Source organism: Garra rufa, chromosome 18, assembly GCF_049309525.1.
Source record: "Garra rufa chromosome 18, GarRuf1.0, whole genome shotgun sequence".
In the NCBI taxonomy this organism is placed as follows: Eukaryota; Metazoa; Chordata; class Actinopteri; order Cypriniformes; family Cyprinidae; genus Garra; species Garra rufa.
In genome coordinates this window covers 38455632-38472130 of record NC_133378.1, presented here as the reverse complement: position 1 = coordinate 38472130, position 16499 = coordinate 38455632, and the positions used below count along the sequence as shown (strand labels likewise).

General features: G+C 39.0%; 1 protein-coding gene across 1 annotated transcript in view; it reads left to right on the top strand.

The window, feature by feature from the left end:
* The first annotated feature begins 67 nt into the window (after positions 1-67).
* The window catches only part of dlgap4a (discs, large (Drosophila) homolog-associated protein 4a), a 57388-nt gene continuing 40956 nt past the window's right edge, over positions 68-16499 (top strand). Inside the window, 5 exon segments of the mRNA XM_073822758.1 lie at positions 68-155; positions 158-360; positions 3060-3920; positions 5556-5794; positions 10787-10943. Of these exon segments, the coding sequence (XP_073678859.1) occupies positions 68-155; positions 158-360; positions 3060-3920; positions 5556-5794; positions 10787-10943 (1548 nt within the window).

The following is a 16499-nucleotide window of genomic DNA, read 5'->3' as shown; positions in this document are numbered from 1 at the left end:
CGCCCTCCAGGGCCGTCGTCTCTCTTCATCTGGGATCATGTTCTAGAGTCGACCCTGCACAGCAACCATGAAAGGCTTAGGGGCCAACCGTAGCCGCCATCTGTCCGACACCTGCGACCCCACCGCGGGCCCCCAGGAGCCCCTGTGTCCCTTGGCCCGGACCCCCACACCGCCTTCCTCCTGAGCCCCACCGTCAACCATTATGCCACTCTGGATCCTCACCTCCATCATTTTCCTGTTTCCACCCCGACAACCCTGCAGTCAGACTGCCTGCTGCCCCTCAACAACCAGCTGACCAACAGCAGCACCTTCCCTCGCCTCCACTACACCAACCAGCCGGAGCAGAGCGACTACACACAGGTACTGACGCCACACTGCATTTATTTGAGGAAAAAATCTGTAAAAACAAGTGATATCAGGAAATATTTTTACAATTCAAAATAACTGTTTTCTTTGTGAATAAATGTTTAAATGTAATTTATTTCTGCGTAATTTATTATACTTGTTTAAAAATATTGGTTAAACAGTTCTAATACTGTGCATGTAATATATGTAATATGGTCAACAAATGTACAGGGTTTTTTTTTTAAATAAAAGGTCCAGCATGAAAGGACAATGTGCAATGCCAGTCATGATGCCCACAAGGCTATTGGCGCCGGCAGCAAATGTACCGTTTTTAACTTGTATTTAAAGGGGTCCTATTATGCTATTTTACAAAGTCTTTATTTTGTTCGAGGGTGCACTAGAACATGCTCTCATGCTTGGTGGTTCAAAAAACGCATTATTTTCACATAATTTACATTATCACAATAGCTTTCTCCCCAGGCTGGCACAAATGGCTCGATTAGTTCTGGGTTTGATGAAGGTCCGCCTTTCAAAAAACTAAATGTGTTGTGATTGGTTAGCAGTCCTACTGCGTTGCAATTGGCGAACAGCTTAGATTGTGTTACAGTCCTGCCATGCACCTTCCTAAACCAGCAAGTGCCATGTACAACTGCGCAAACTAGATTAAAGTGATTCTTGCATTTTAAATATGGATATGGATTTTCGTATAAATGCGAACATTGACTACAGTGTGTGCGAACTGCTCCGGTTGCTGCGCTGGAGCCGCCCTGTTGACGTGTGCGGTATAGAGGGTCGAAACACATGTGGAGCCGTGGCTGATGTAAACACAAGCATTGACTAGAGTGACAATCATCAGTGGTCGTGCCGAGCCGCGCTGTAGACGTGTGCAGTGTGTGGTAAGAGTTTTACTGATCATGCAGTGTAGATAGCTTCACTAGCCTTACACTGGAGCTGGTTTCGGGCTTGTAAATAATTAAATATATTAGCACAATATTGATAATATCATGTATCGGCGATCCCACAGGCTGATGATAGGACCAACACTACTGTAGGGTTTTATTTACTCACCCTTTACACATCCTAGGTGTATATGATTTCCTTCTTTCAGACGAATGCAATCTGAGTTATATTAAAAATAATCCTGGCACTCCCAAGCTTTAGAACGGCATAGCAAGTGTTTCTCTCCATCAGTCCAAAGCAAGTCGATCCATAATAAAAAGAGCCTCACATGGCTTCGGAGGGGTCAGTAAAAGCCTCCTTTAGTGATCCGATGTGTTTTTGTAAGAAAAATATCCATATTGAAAACGCAAGAATCACTTTAATCTAGCTTGAGCAGTTGTACATGGGACTTGCTGCTTTGGGAAGGGGCATGGCAGGACTGAAACGCTGTCTAAAGCTGTTCGCCAATCGCAACGCAGTAGGACTGCTAACCAATCACAACACATTTTGTTTTTCGGAGGGCGGACTTTCATCAAACCCAGAACTAATCGAGCCATTTCACCAGGATGGGGAGAAAGCTATTGTAATAATGTAAATTATGTGAAAAAGAATGCGTTTTTCAAACCACCAAGCATGAGCGCATGTTCTAGCGCACCCCCAAAACAAAATAAAGACTTTGTAAAAGAGCATGATAGGACCCCTTTAATATAACTCAGATTGCATTCGTCTGAAAGAAGGAAGTTATATACACCTAGGATGCATGTAGGGTAAGTAAATAATACGCTACAGTAGTGTTGGTCCTATCGTCAGCCTGCGGGATCGCCGATACATGATATTATCATTATTGTGCTAATTTATTTAATAATTTACATGCCCGAAACCAGCTCCAGCATAAGGCTAGTGAAGCTATCTACACTGTTTGATAAATGCTCTGTTGAAAAAAACAGCATATGCCGGTTAGGTATTTTTTGGTGCTGGGATGCTGGTTTTAGCTGGTTAATGCTGGTCCTTTGCACGTTTATGCTGGTCTTTAGCTGGTTTATGCTGGTCCTTTGCTGGTTTATGCTGGTCCTTTGCTGGTTTTTGCTGGTCCTTTGCTGGTTTATGCTGGTCCTGCTGTTCCTTAGCTAGTCATGTTGCTGGTCAAGGACCAGCATTAACCAGCAAAGGACCAGCATAAACCAGCTGAAACCAGTATCCCAGCACAAAAACATACCTAACCAGCATATGCTGTTTTTTTTAACAGGGTATACGGCGCAGCTCCGAAGTCAATGCTTGTGTTTACATCAGTCGCAGCTCTATATGTGTTTCGATCCTCTGTACAGCACACGTCAACGGCGCGGCTCCAGCACGGCTACCGGAGCAGTTCGCGAATACTTTAGTCAATGCTCACGTTTATACGGGTGGCCTTACGGCTCGCTGAAGCATTCCAGAAGTGGCTATCCATTCTACATCTCTAAAGTTAGGCCAATCCCCCACCCGCCAACGATTCGAATTTCTGTAGGCGGGATTTATTTGAATGATATTCTAAAGGACCCGGTTGTGACATCATAGCATCCAGAAAACAAACGCTGTAGTCCAAAGGAGCCGTTCGTTGTAGTTCTTGAAAAGTGGACTTTGAGATTTGTAACTTTGTAGATGTTTTTATGTCCAAACATACACATCACACACTGGCTAAAATTCAAAAAGTGAAAAAGCTAAACAGGACCCCTTTAAATCACACTTGAAATAGTAATGATGATGGTAATTTATGATGGTGTGTTGTGTCTCAGCAGGCTTGTGTGGCTCAGACCGGCAGTCGCTCCAGCACCCTCACGTCCTCCATGTCCATGGGCATGAATTTGGGTCTAGGACTGGGCGCTCCCGCCATGATCAGCAGCGGCACAGCCACCATCTCATCCGCAGCCGCTGCCAAGATGAACCGGCTCCCGGCCAACCTGCTGGACCAGCTGGAGCGCCACCTACCGCTGCAGCGGGACGGCTTTAGCACGTTGCAGTTCCACCGGCGCAGCCGCGGCTCCAAGCAGCGTAGCGAGAGTCCCAGCCGCATACGCAACCTGGTGCAGTCCGTCCAGAAACTCTTCGCCAAGTCCCAATCCCTGGAGGTGTCGGCGGTCAAAGGCAGCATCACCGCTGGCCAAGCCGGCGACGCGGCGAAAGTGACCCGCCGTAGCAAAAGCAAAGATCGCGCCAAGACCGAAGGAACCAAACGTCGTCCGCGACCCAATCTCTCAGGCTTCTGGAGCTCAGACGACGGTTTGGAGGATGAGCCGCCGGCTCAACCCGCCGCGGGACCCTTAGCGGTGGCGTATCGAAACCCGCTTAGCATGATGACGCTGGGCAGAGCCGTGTCGGACAGTCAGGCGGCGCCCAGGCCGCATCCGCAGGGCTATAACACCATTGCTGCACATTCGCTGAAATCCTCCAAGAGCAGCGGCGACCTCAAACCCACGGTCAGCCTGCCGCCCTCCACGGGCCAGACTGGGGAACATGCGCTGGTGAAGAGGGGCTCGTGGTCCACTCTGACCCTCACTCAGGCCCGACAGGTGCTTCAAAAGGGCTCAGCCACCGTCAACAGAACCCTGCTCAAGTCTAAGTCCTGCCACGGCCAGGAGATGACCTGCAACTTCCTACAGGTAACACACAGATGAAAGAAAGAATAGTCAATGTGAGTCTTGACAGACAAGTGAAGTGAAGAGATGTCTTGAGATTGAGTTATATTGAATTATAACATATACATTTTCTTTTTAATTATTTAAATCACATCACATTTTATTTGTTTTCAAGTGGAGATTATATGAGATTATATTATATTATTATATTATAATATGTATTTGTGTTATATATATATTTTAAATGTTTGTAAAATAATACTAATGATAATAATAATAATAACCATTTTAATTATAGTAATAAATCCAAATATTTGTAAAAAAGAAAAAAATACTGTAACTAATATCTAAACAATCTAAACATTTCAACAGTATTTATCAATATTTGAATATTTAAAAAAAAGGAATTATATATAATTTCACAAATATTTGTATAATAATAATAATAATAATTTGTAAACATTTAAAGACATAAAACCAGCTTTATTAACAGAACTATTATATATTAAATTATTCATGTATATATACATATATATATATATATATATATATATATATATACATACATACACAGACTTAATATTAATAATAATTTGGTCTAAAAATATATTATTAATATTTGAACAGTATTTTTCTTTTTAATTGTTTAATAAATATATGTATTATAAATATTTAATATTTAAACAGTATTTTTCAATTATTATTTATTTAATATTTGTAAAATAAATACATATATTATTATTATTATTATTAAAAGCCATTTCGATTATAGAAATAAATCCAAACATTTGTAAAAAAAAAAAAAAAAAAAATATATATATATATTAATATGTAAACAATATTTTTTGTTGTTATAAATGGCATTTCAGCAACAGTATTTATCGATATTTTTATATATTTTTATAATTTTATAAATATAACATAATTTTACAAATATTTCTGTAATAATAATGATTTTTAAACATAAAACCAAAATTATTATTATAAACAGAATTATTATAAATTATTATATTATTACATGTATTTTTATATATTCACACACAAAGACATAATAATTTGATTAAAAATATATATTATTAATATTTGAACAGTATTTTTAAATATCATTTTTTTATATATTTGTAAAATAAATACATATAATAAAAATAATAAAAGCCATTTGAATTATAGAAATAAATCAAAATATGTGTACAAATATATTATTGATATCTAAACAATATTATTTGTTGTTTTAATGGCATTTCAACAATAGTGTTTTAAACATTTTCATAGTATTTCATAAGCACATAAAACATAAAACCAACAAATAATAATTTTAAAAAGCCATTTCAATTATAAATAATATTAATAATAATAATAAATCCAAATATTTGTAAAAATGTTTGTAATATCTAAACAATATATTTTTGTTCTTGTTGTTTTTGTTTTAAATGGCATTTCAGTATTTGAATGAATACATAAGTAATGTGTGAACAATAATCGAAATGGCATTTTAACAGTGGAATTTTAAAATGAGTGATATGAGTTAAATGAGAAATATATATATAACACATATAACTCATTACATGCATTTTAAAGTACATTTCAGAGGTTTTATTTGCCATCCTTTGACCAAGATGCATTGTAGTGTGTGTATTGTAAGTGTAAGTGTTTTGGCAGGTGCCTGGAGGTGACTGGAGCGGGACGCTGGGTAAAGGAGGAGGTCCAGGTGAGATCCCGTGCAGACGGATGCGCAGCGGCAGCTACGTTAAAGCCATGGGAGATATGGAGGACAGCGACGACTCAGACGGACCCCCTTCTCCCAAACCCTCGCCTAAAACCGCCGCCAGACGCCAGAGTTACCTGAAGGCCACGCAACACTCGCTCAGCGAACAGCAGCCGCTGCTACCGCCACGCAAGTACGTCATACATGCTATTCCTGCTATAACATACACTATCAACACACACCAGTCTTACTTTAATATTATTGAGATACTTTATTATTATTATTATTATTATTATTATTATTATTATTATTATTATTATGTTCATATTTTAAATGATTTTTCATTTTGTGTTATCTGTTTTTATTTTAATTAAAAATAATTGAATTCATTTAATTTTAGCTAAAACTATTAGCTAAACTACTACTAGTATTATTTTGTAAAATATTTAAATTATTATTTTTTTATTTTATTTAAATTAATGTTTATTTTATGTCATGTAACAAAATGTTTTTTAGGGTTTATTTTTAAGGTTTTATTTTTAGATTCTGTTCTATTTCGATTTTTAGATGCTATTGTAGTAATATTGTAGTATTGTGTTCATGTTTAATAATAATAATAATAATAATAATAATAAAAGCCATTTCAACTGTAGTAATAAATCCAAATATTTGTAAAAATATATATTAATATCTAAACAATATTTTGTTTTAAATGGCATATTTAATCATTTTAAACATAAACAGTATTTATGAATGTTTGATTTTTCCCCCCTTATAATCATATATAATTTCACAAATATTTGTATAATAATATTTTTTAAGCAAAACAATATAAAACCAACATTATTATTAAACAATATTTTTGTTGTTTTAAATAGCATTTTAACAACAGTATTTGTCAGTATTTGATTTTCCCCCCAAATATTAATCATATATAACTTTACAAATATTTGTATAATAATAATAATAATATTTTTTAAACATAAACAGTATTTATCATATTTGATTTTCCCCAACTATCATTTATATATCATTTTACAAATATTTGTATAACAATAATAATAATAATAATAATAATAATATTTTTTAAACATAAAATATAAAACCAACATTATTAAACGATATTTTTGTTGTTTTAAATGGCATTTTAACAACAGTATTTATCAATATTTGATTTTCCCCCCCAAATATTAATCATATATAATTTTATGAATATTTGTATAAAAATAATAATTTTTAAACATAAACAGAATTTATCAATATTAAATTTTTCCCCGAAATATTAATCATATATAATTTTACAAATAATTGTATAATAATAATAATAATAATAATAATAATAATAATTTTTAAACATAAAAATATAAAATCAACATTATTAAACATATATATATATATATATATATATATATATATATATATATATATATATATATTTTAACAACAGTATTTTGCAGTATAAAAATAATTTTTAAACAGAGTATTCATTAATATATCATTGTTGACGCTATTGTAGTAATATTGTAGTATTGTATTAATATTTATTAATAATTATTAATATTGTATTAATATTTAGTTTATATATTTGTTTCCCATTTTCATTTTAATTTTAGTAAAAATATTAGTAATTTTGTTGTTGTTTTTAAAATACATATCTATGTACAGGTCCTTCTTAAAAATTAGCATATTGTGATAAAGTTCATTATTTTCTGTAATGTACTGATAAACATTAGACTTTCATATATTTTAGATTCATTACACACAACTGAAGTAGTTCAAGCCTTTTATTGTTTTAATATTGATGATTTGGGCATACAGCTCATGAAAACCCAAAATTCCTATCTCAAAAAATTAGCATATCATGACAAGGTTCTCTAAACGAGCTATTAACCTAATCATCTGAATCAACTAATTAACTCTAAACACCTGCAAAAGATTCCTGAGGCTTTTAAAAACTCCCAGCCTGGTTCATTACTCAAAACCGCAATCATGGGTAAGACTGCCGACCTGACTGCTGTCCAGAAGGCCATCATTGACACCCTCAAGCAAGAGGGTAAGACACAGAAAGAAATTTCTGAACGAATAGGCTGTTCCCAGAGTGCTGTATCAAGGCACCTCAGTGGGAAGTCTGTGGGAAGGAAAAAGTGTGGCAGAAAACGCTGCACAACGAGAAGAGGTGACCGGACCCTGAGGAAGATTGTGGAGAAGGACCGATTCCAGACCTTGGGGGACCTGCGGAAGCAGTGGACTGAGTCTGGAGTAGAAACATCCAGAGCCACCGTGTACAGGCGTGTGCAGGAAATGGGCTACAGGTGCCGCATTCCCCAGGTCAAGCCACTTTTGAACCAGAAACAGCGGCAGAAGTGCCTGACCTGGGCTACAGAGAAGCAGCACTGGACTGTTGCTCAGTGGTCCAAAGTACTTTTTTCAGATGAAAGGAAATTTTGCATGCCATTCGGAAATCAAGGTGCCAGAGTCTGGAGGAAGACTGGGGAGAGGGAAATGCCAAAATGCCTGAAGTCCAGTGTCAAGTACCCACAGTCAGTGATGGTCTGGGGTGCCATGTCAGCTGCTGGTGTTGGTCCACTGTGTTTTATCAAGGGCAGGGTCAATGCAGCTAGCTATCAGGAGATTTTGGAGCACTTCATGCCTCCATCTGCTGAAAAGCTTTATGGAGATGAAGATTTCATTTTTCAGCACGACCTGGCACCTGCTCACAGTGCCAAAACCACTGGTAAATGGTTTACTGACCATGGTATTACTGTGCTCAATTGGCCTGCCAACTCTCCTGACCCGAACCCCATAGAGAATCTGTGGGATATTGTGAAGAGAAAGTTGAGAGACGCAAAACCCAACACTCTGGATGAGCTTAAGGCCGCTATCGAAGCATCCTGGGCCTCCATAACACATCAGCAGTGCCACAGGCTGATTGCCTCCATGCCACGCCGCATTGAAGCTGTCATTTCTGCAAAAGGATTCCCGACCAAGTATTGAGTGCATAACTGAACATAATTATTTGAAGGTTGACTTTTTTTGTATTAAAAACACTTTTCTTTTATTGGTCGGATGAAATATGCAAATTTTTTGAGATAGGAATTTTGGGTTTTCATGAGCTGTATGCCAAAATCATCAATATTAAAACAATAAAAGGCTTGAACTACTTCAGTTGTGTGTAATGAATCTAAAATATATGAAAGTCTAATGTTTATCAGTACATTACAGAAAATAATGAACTTTATCACAATATGCTAATTTTTTGAGAAGGACCTGTAGCTTGTTTTTTTTTTTAGTTTTTCAATTAGTTTATTTCAGTAAACATTTCTTTTATTTCAAGTAACATTTTAATGGTTTTATTTTTAGTAAAATATAAAAAGTGTTATTTTAGTGTCACTGAGATACTTTTATAGTTTTTGTATTTTCAATTAGTTGCTTTTCATTTTCATTTTAGTTACAATTTTAGTGATTTTATTACTTTTTGTGAACTATAATCACTGTTTAGTATCACTGAGATATAGTTTTTATTCATATTTTCAGTTTTTTTGTATTCTGTTTTCATTTCATTGTAATGTTTTTTAAATTATGTTTATACAATTCTATTATTTTTTATTTCAGTTCTAGTAATTACAGTACAGCAGGTACTAAATGCACTGTTTTTTTATGTGTTGTTTTATTTCAGGCAACAGAAATTTTTTTTTTTTTGTGGTTGTAGTTGTAGTTTCAGTTAACTATAATAACCCTGACTATAATAATAACCTTTTTACAGTCATAACATAAACACTGTCAACTTACACAAAGCTCCATATTAATCACATTAGGTGCATTATTAGTGCCTTATCATAATAAATATCCTAAACATCTCAGCATTGTTTGCATCATGAACATATTCACTGTGACCAGCAGATGGCAGCATGTTGACAGGTTCATTAGTAAAAGCTTCATATCAGAAGACTTCAAACATAGGATGATTTATACTCTTTAAACTTTACTTTTACATTAGCAAATTTGTGCAATTATTGTCTAATGAATATGCTAACATAAAAAGCTCTCTTTATTAATTATGAGTTTGTTGGCTACCATAGTAATAAACTTGAGATAACATGAAACTGTGGTCAAAAGTCTATCATAAATGTAAAAAATGTTGTTGTCGTTGGATGGGGAGAGGGGTGTCTGTTATTAGGTCCCACCAGTGTCAAAATCAAACTTTGTTCTTGCAGTTTTGTGTTCATCTGCTTCTCCCATTTGCTCTTTTTACATACTATTACTCTCATTTGACTTCTAGCGGAGCTTTGCTGCGTCTTTGCGGATCATTTTATTTAGAACGAAACTTCGGAGCGGGTTCGCAAATCATTTGATTCAGATCGAGATTTCGAGCGTGGTTCACTCTCGAATCATTTGATTTAGAACTTCAAAGCGGGTTCGTGAATCATTTGATTTAGATCAGGATTTTGAGCGTAGTTTGCAAAAAAATATTCTGTTTGGAAAGCTATGGTTGATTTGTGGTTATCTTGGTTTAACCATATTATTTTTTAAACCGTGGTTAATTTTCGTATACATTGTCATTTGTACTGGAAGAACATTTTTGTTTATGAGATGTTAGGAACAAGGACAAGAATTGGTTTAGAGTTTAAATTGAAGCTTAAAATACAATTAATGATTTATTTATTTGGAAAGTTATGCAGTCGAGTCAGTTGTGGATGAATCTCAAACACAAACAGCTGACTTTGATGTTGAACGATCATGTAACGGGCCACCCTTCCTATCAGCCCCTCGCCTTGTCCTTTCATGCGGAAGCAGTTTGGAGTGGTTTGGTCTCCTCTGCAAAGCACCACCTCGGTGCCGCACCTGTACAGGTTAGTGTTTAGTCCCGCCTCCGTCTGATCACGTGACCAGTCAGACGCACTCTCACTCTACCCGATAACAGCACTTTTAAACTTCACTACAAAGCATCCCGATGCACGACGACCACCTCCACCACAACCCTGACTGAATCCTCACTGACCTTCATTTATTTTTTTTATTTATTTGTTTTTTAGCGTGGTCAAGCTGGTCAGAGCTGGTCCTCTGTGCTGCACCTGGCTCTCATTCACTACTAAAAGTAAAATCATATATAATTTGTGGAGTGGCAGAAGAGGATGCTAATTTGATGTTTCCTCCAGTCATTTTCTTGTGTTTGTGTTTCTCTCAGCTGTTTGCCGTCTCTATGCGAGGTTTCCACCAATCGCAGCCTGGATAACCTGGACTGTCTGATGGGAGTGGATGAGGCTGGTCTGCAGCCCTGGGATGCTGATGGGGGATTCGGACAGCGTTGCTCTACACTGGGACGAGGATCTAAAATGAGCCAGGTCACAAACATTACTTCATTTATTTTAAATGATTAAAGTGTCACTGTTATTATTTTTATTGATAATACTCAGAGTATGTTTAAAATTTTAATGTAATGCACAATTTATTGGAGTATATTTTCACATGGCACTACCCAGAAGAACAAAGCAACCACCTAGCAACTCCTAGACACTCTAGCAACTACACAGCAATGCACCATAGCAATGCCTAGAACACCATAGTTACCACAACCTAGTAACCCCTAAGCATCCTAACAACCACATAGCAACATCGTAGCGAGCCCAAAAGCACTCTAGCAACAACATAGCAACAGCATAGCAACCCCTAGAACACCCTAATGATGATAGTAGCAACTCTAGTATCCACATAGCAACATCATAGCAACCCCCAAAATACCCTAGTGACCACATAGCAACACCCAGAACACCCTAGCATTCACATAGCAACACCATAGCAACCGCCAGACCACCCCATTATGCACATAGTAACACCATAGCAACCCTTAAACACCCTAGTGACCACATAGCAACTCCAGAACACCCTAGCATCACCATAGCAACCCAAAACACCATAGCATTCACATAGCAACACCATAGCAACCGCCAGACCACCCCATTATGCACATAGCAACCCCTAAACACCCTAGTGACCACATAGCAACTCCAGAACACCATAGCATCACCGTAGCAACCCCAAAACACCATAGTATCCACATAGCAACTATAGAACACCCTAGTGACCACATAACAACTCCAGAACACCCTAGTATCCACATAGCAACACCATAGCATTCCCCAAAATACCCTAAGGACCACATAGCAACTCCAGAACACCCTAGCAACTACATAGCAACACTATGTCAACTCCAGAACACCCTAGTATCCACATAGCAACACCATAGCAACCACCAGACAACCCCCTTATCCACATAGCAACACCATAGCAACCCCTAAACACCATAGTGACCACATAGCAACTCCAGAACGCCCTAGCATCACAATAGCAACCCCAAAACACCCTAGTATCCACATAGCAACACCAAAAAGCGACCTCTACAACACAATAGTGACCACATAGCAACTTCAGAACACCCTAGCAACTTCATAGCAACACCATGGCAACTCCAGAACATCCTAGTATCCACATAGCAACACCATAACAACCCCCGAAATACCCTAGTGACCACATAGAAACTGCAGAATGTCCTAGCATCACCATAGCAACCCCAAAACATACTAGCAACCACACAACGGCTGTGTCTAAATTCAGGGTCTACATCCTTCAGAGGACTCATTTGAAGGATGTTACGTTACAGCGCCGCGACTAAGGCTGTCCAAATTCGTAGGATCCTTCAAATGTGGCCCACAAATACGTCCTCCTTTTTCCCGAACTGGAAGGATGGGTCTGGTGGATCCTTTCCCGTCCTACCTATCCCATAATTCCTTTCGGCAGAGCGCTTCCAGAATTTTCAAATAATGGCGGACGAAGCGAGCGGTAGTAATGATGTAAGTTTAAAAAAAACTGGCGTTTAAGAAAATATTTTTTTACAGCGGTTGTCTAGTTAGGCCTTTGGTTTTAGCGTTAAGCTTATTTCTTTACATTTGTATGTTTATATGTTAAAAAACATCACTTTCGTAAACTAGCTTCTTTCTTACTGCCTGTGTGAATATCCCCTTACACACAGCTAATTTCTTGTTAGTGATTGAAGCAGTTTTTAACGCTTTTAGGGACGAAAGAGCAGACCGAACAGTTTTTGCTTCTTGCTTAGCGCTGTCACGGTTGCTAGGCGACAGGATATGAGCAACGGGTAAGGGAGGGAACTGAAAGAAGAGTAGGCTGTCCAAATTCACAGACACCTACTTCCAGGTTTTGCGGTCTTCAGAGGATCCCTCCTCCTTCAACCTGGTAGGAAGGGTCCTAAGGAGGATGCAGACCCTGAATTTGGACACAGCCAACAACACCAAAACAACCCATAAAACACCCTAGTGACCACATAGTAACTCCAGAACATTCTAGCATCACCATAACAACCCCCAGAACAAAGTCAAAGTCAAGATTATTTATACAGCGCTTTTTACAATACAAGTTGTGTCAAAGCAACCTTACAGTATTAAAATAATAAAGTAAAATGTCAATAATAATGCAAGAGTTCCATATTGCAACAAAGTCAAATTGGGGAGGACTCATCTGGTTCCCATGGCCTTGTGCCGGTGGCCGCTTAGGGTAGGAGTTCTTTCTTGATGATCTGTCTCTGGGGCTCATCTTGTTGACACTGTATCCGCTGGCATTCAGCTGTAGGTGTTGATCCACCATCTGCTCTTGGTTTGGACTGGATCCGGGGGACTGCAGTGACTATCTGATCTAGATATGGACTGGATCTGGTGGCTATGGTGACCTGGGAATAAGAAACAAACAGACTAATATTAATGTAGATGCAAGAGTTCCAAGTTGCCACAAAATCAGATTGGAGAGGACTCATCTGGTTTTCGCTGTCTTGCGTTGATGGCCGTCTAGGTGATGAGGTCTTCACTGATGATCTGTCTCTGGGGCTCATCTAGTTGACGTGGTCTCTGCTGACATTCAGGGCTGTAGAGCAGGGGTTTTCAAACCTGTCCTGGAGCCTCCCCTGCCCTGCACATTTTGCTTGTCTCTCTCATCTAATACACCTGATTCAAATCATCAGCTCATTAGTAGAGACTGCAAGACCTGAATTGGGTGTGCCTAATAAGGGAGACATACAAAATGTGCAGGGCAGGGGAGGCTCCAGGACAGGTTTGAAAACCCCTGCTGTAGAGGATATCTCTGGGTGCTGATGGGCACGGACTAGATCCGGGGGACTGCAGTGACCGTCTGATCTGGATACAGGTGGCTGCGGTGACCTCGGAATAAGAGGGAAGGATACTAATATTAGCGTAGATGCCATTCTTCTTCTGATGCAACGAGTACATCAGGTGTTATAGGAAGTGTCCCTGGTTCCGGTTGACCTAAATAATGCAGCCTAACAATCCTTTAACGGATTTGGATTATGAAATGCATTTGTAAGTCCACCATGAGTGTTTTAAAAACACGTTTTAGGCGATCCCAACTAGTCTCAAAAACTACAAATGGCGATTTACATGGGCTTCGGAGTGCATAGCAATGAAGTCAATTCTACTCCGAACCATCCCTTTAAGACTTTATCTGCGGCCAACACTAATTCGGATAGAAAATCAGCAAATTCTTTAATAAAGTCTGTATGGTGTCTATATTTCTTTGGATAATGTTATATGGAGCACCATTACTTCAAACGAGTTATACTTAAAGCCCGTTCTCTGAGAAACACTGAACATATTGCTATAAATTGTGCAAACACCTCCCCCCTTACCTTTTACACATGGCACATGTTTGTAACAGTAATTTTGGGGGATAGCCTCATTTAAAATAATGTAATCATCTGGTTTTAGCCAGGTTTCTGTCAAACAGAGCACATCTAGCTTATGATCAGTGATCATATAATTTACAAAAAGTGCTTTCGTAGAAAGTGACGTGATATTTAATAAGCCAAGCTTTATCATTTGTTTCTCAGTATTATATAAATTTTTTATTTGTTGAACATCAATTAAATTGTTACTCTTACATTGCTTTGGACGTTTATTGTATTTTCTAGCTCGGGGAACAGACACAGTCTCTATAGTGTGATATAGGGTCTCTATGTGCTGAGAATTAACTGATTTCTGTGACGTGAGGCGGCTAGCAGACGGTCGGTTTAGCCAGTCTGTCTGCTTCCTGACCTGGGCCCCAGTTAGTCAAGTGCAAACACTAAGACTATGTGCCATATTTCTAGATAGGAGAGATGCTCCACATCCGGAGGGATGAAGACCATCTCTTTTCAACAGGTCGGGTCTGCCCCAGAAACTTGTCCAATTGTCTATGAAACCTATGTTATTTCGCGGGCACCACTTTGACATCCAGCTGGTTAACGATGACAATCTACTGTGTATCTCGTCACCACGGTAAGCAGGGAGGGGACCAGAGCATATTACAGTGTCTGACATCGTACTTGCAAGTTCACACACCTCTTTAACATTATTTTCAGTGATCTCCGACTGGCGAAGTCGAACATCATTAGTGCCGACATGAATAACAATCTTACTGAATTTACGTTTAGCATTAGCCAACGCTTTTAAATTTGCCAAGATGTCAGGCGCTCTGGCTCCCGGTAAACACTGGACTATGGTGGCTGGAGTCTCTATTTTCAGGTTCCGTACAATAGAATCGCCAATTACTAGAGCACTTTCATCAGGTTTCTCAGTGGTTGCTTCACTGAGTGGGGAGAACCTGTTTGATGTTCTGATCGGAACCCGCGACTATGCCGTCTCACAGTCACCCAGTTGCCCTGCTGCACGGGCGCTGTAACTACCGGAACCGAACAATTTGCATGTCTCCCTGAGCTAGTCACATCCATAGCCGTATCTATGTCCCCCACATTCTTACTATCCTCCATTAAAGTTTGGATGTGTGTCTCTAGTTCTGAAATCTTCTCTGTCAGCCTAGCTATTTCCTTGCATTTATCACATGTATAATGCCGAGTTCAGACTGCATGATTTTAGCCCCGATTTTGACTCGCCGACAGGTTTTGAGAAATCGCCGACAAATGCCCGAAATCACAGGCAAATCGGTGCTCGTTCACGTGAGTGACAATCACACAGTGTGAACTATCAAAGACGCGATCTGACAGAATCGCCGACGTGTCGCCGACACCCGTGAGATATTTGGCATGCTAAATATCTGGACCTGTCGGCGATTCAAAATCATGCCGTGTGAAAGGTGATCTGACTGAAAATCACATCGGCGATTACCTACAGCCAATGAGACAGCAACATGCAGGCCAGCGGGAAGTTGGGGGAGGAGTTACGTGAGAACTTGCACGTGAGAACTTGCACGCCTGACCTCGCGTTGTTTCCATGTCACTTCTCGCGTGTGTTTGGTTGTGAGACGTAGTTCGCGGACCGGGACAAAGTTGTCGGCGATTCTTCCTATTGTAAAGTCATGCAGTGTGAAACCCCCTGTCGCCGATCCATCATGCAGTGTGAACACAGCAGCGACGGAATGCTACCCCAGATAGTCATGCAGTGTGAAAACATCTGTGACGCGATTGCTTTGAAAATCGTGCAGTCTGAACTCGGCATAAGGCTCACTGCCGACAGAGATAGATAAGCTATACATGTGGCAGGTGGTGCAGACAACAATAGCAAGAGAAGAAGCCATTACTCACCGTTTTTGTAGAATGGTTCCAACTTACCACTGTTGTTTTGATGAACTCTTGAAGAGAGGGATGGGAGGAGGAACAACGGAGTGAATAGGACGTAAAAGGAATCGCGATTCGCAAGCTAATCGGCTAACGGAATGCTAACTTGTTGCAAATCGTGGTTGTGGAATAAAAGCTAAACGGTCAGCGAGAGAGAAAGGAGAGCGGTCAACCTAGTATCCACATAGCAACAGTCTAGAAACCATATAGCAACACTACAGAGACCACATAGCAACTCCAGAACACCCTGGCAGCTACATAACAATTG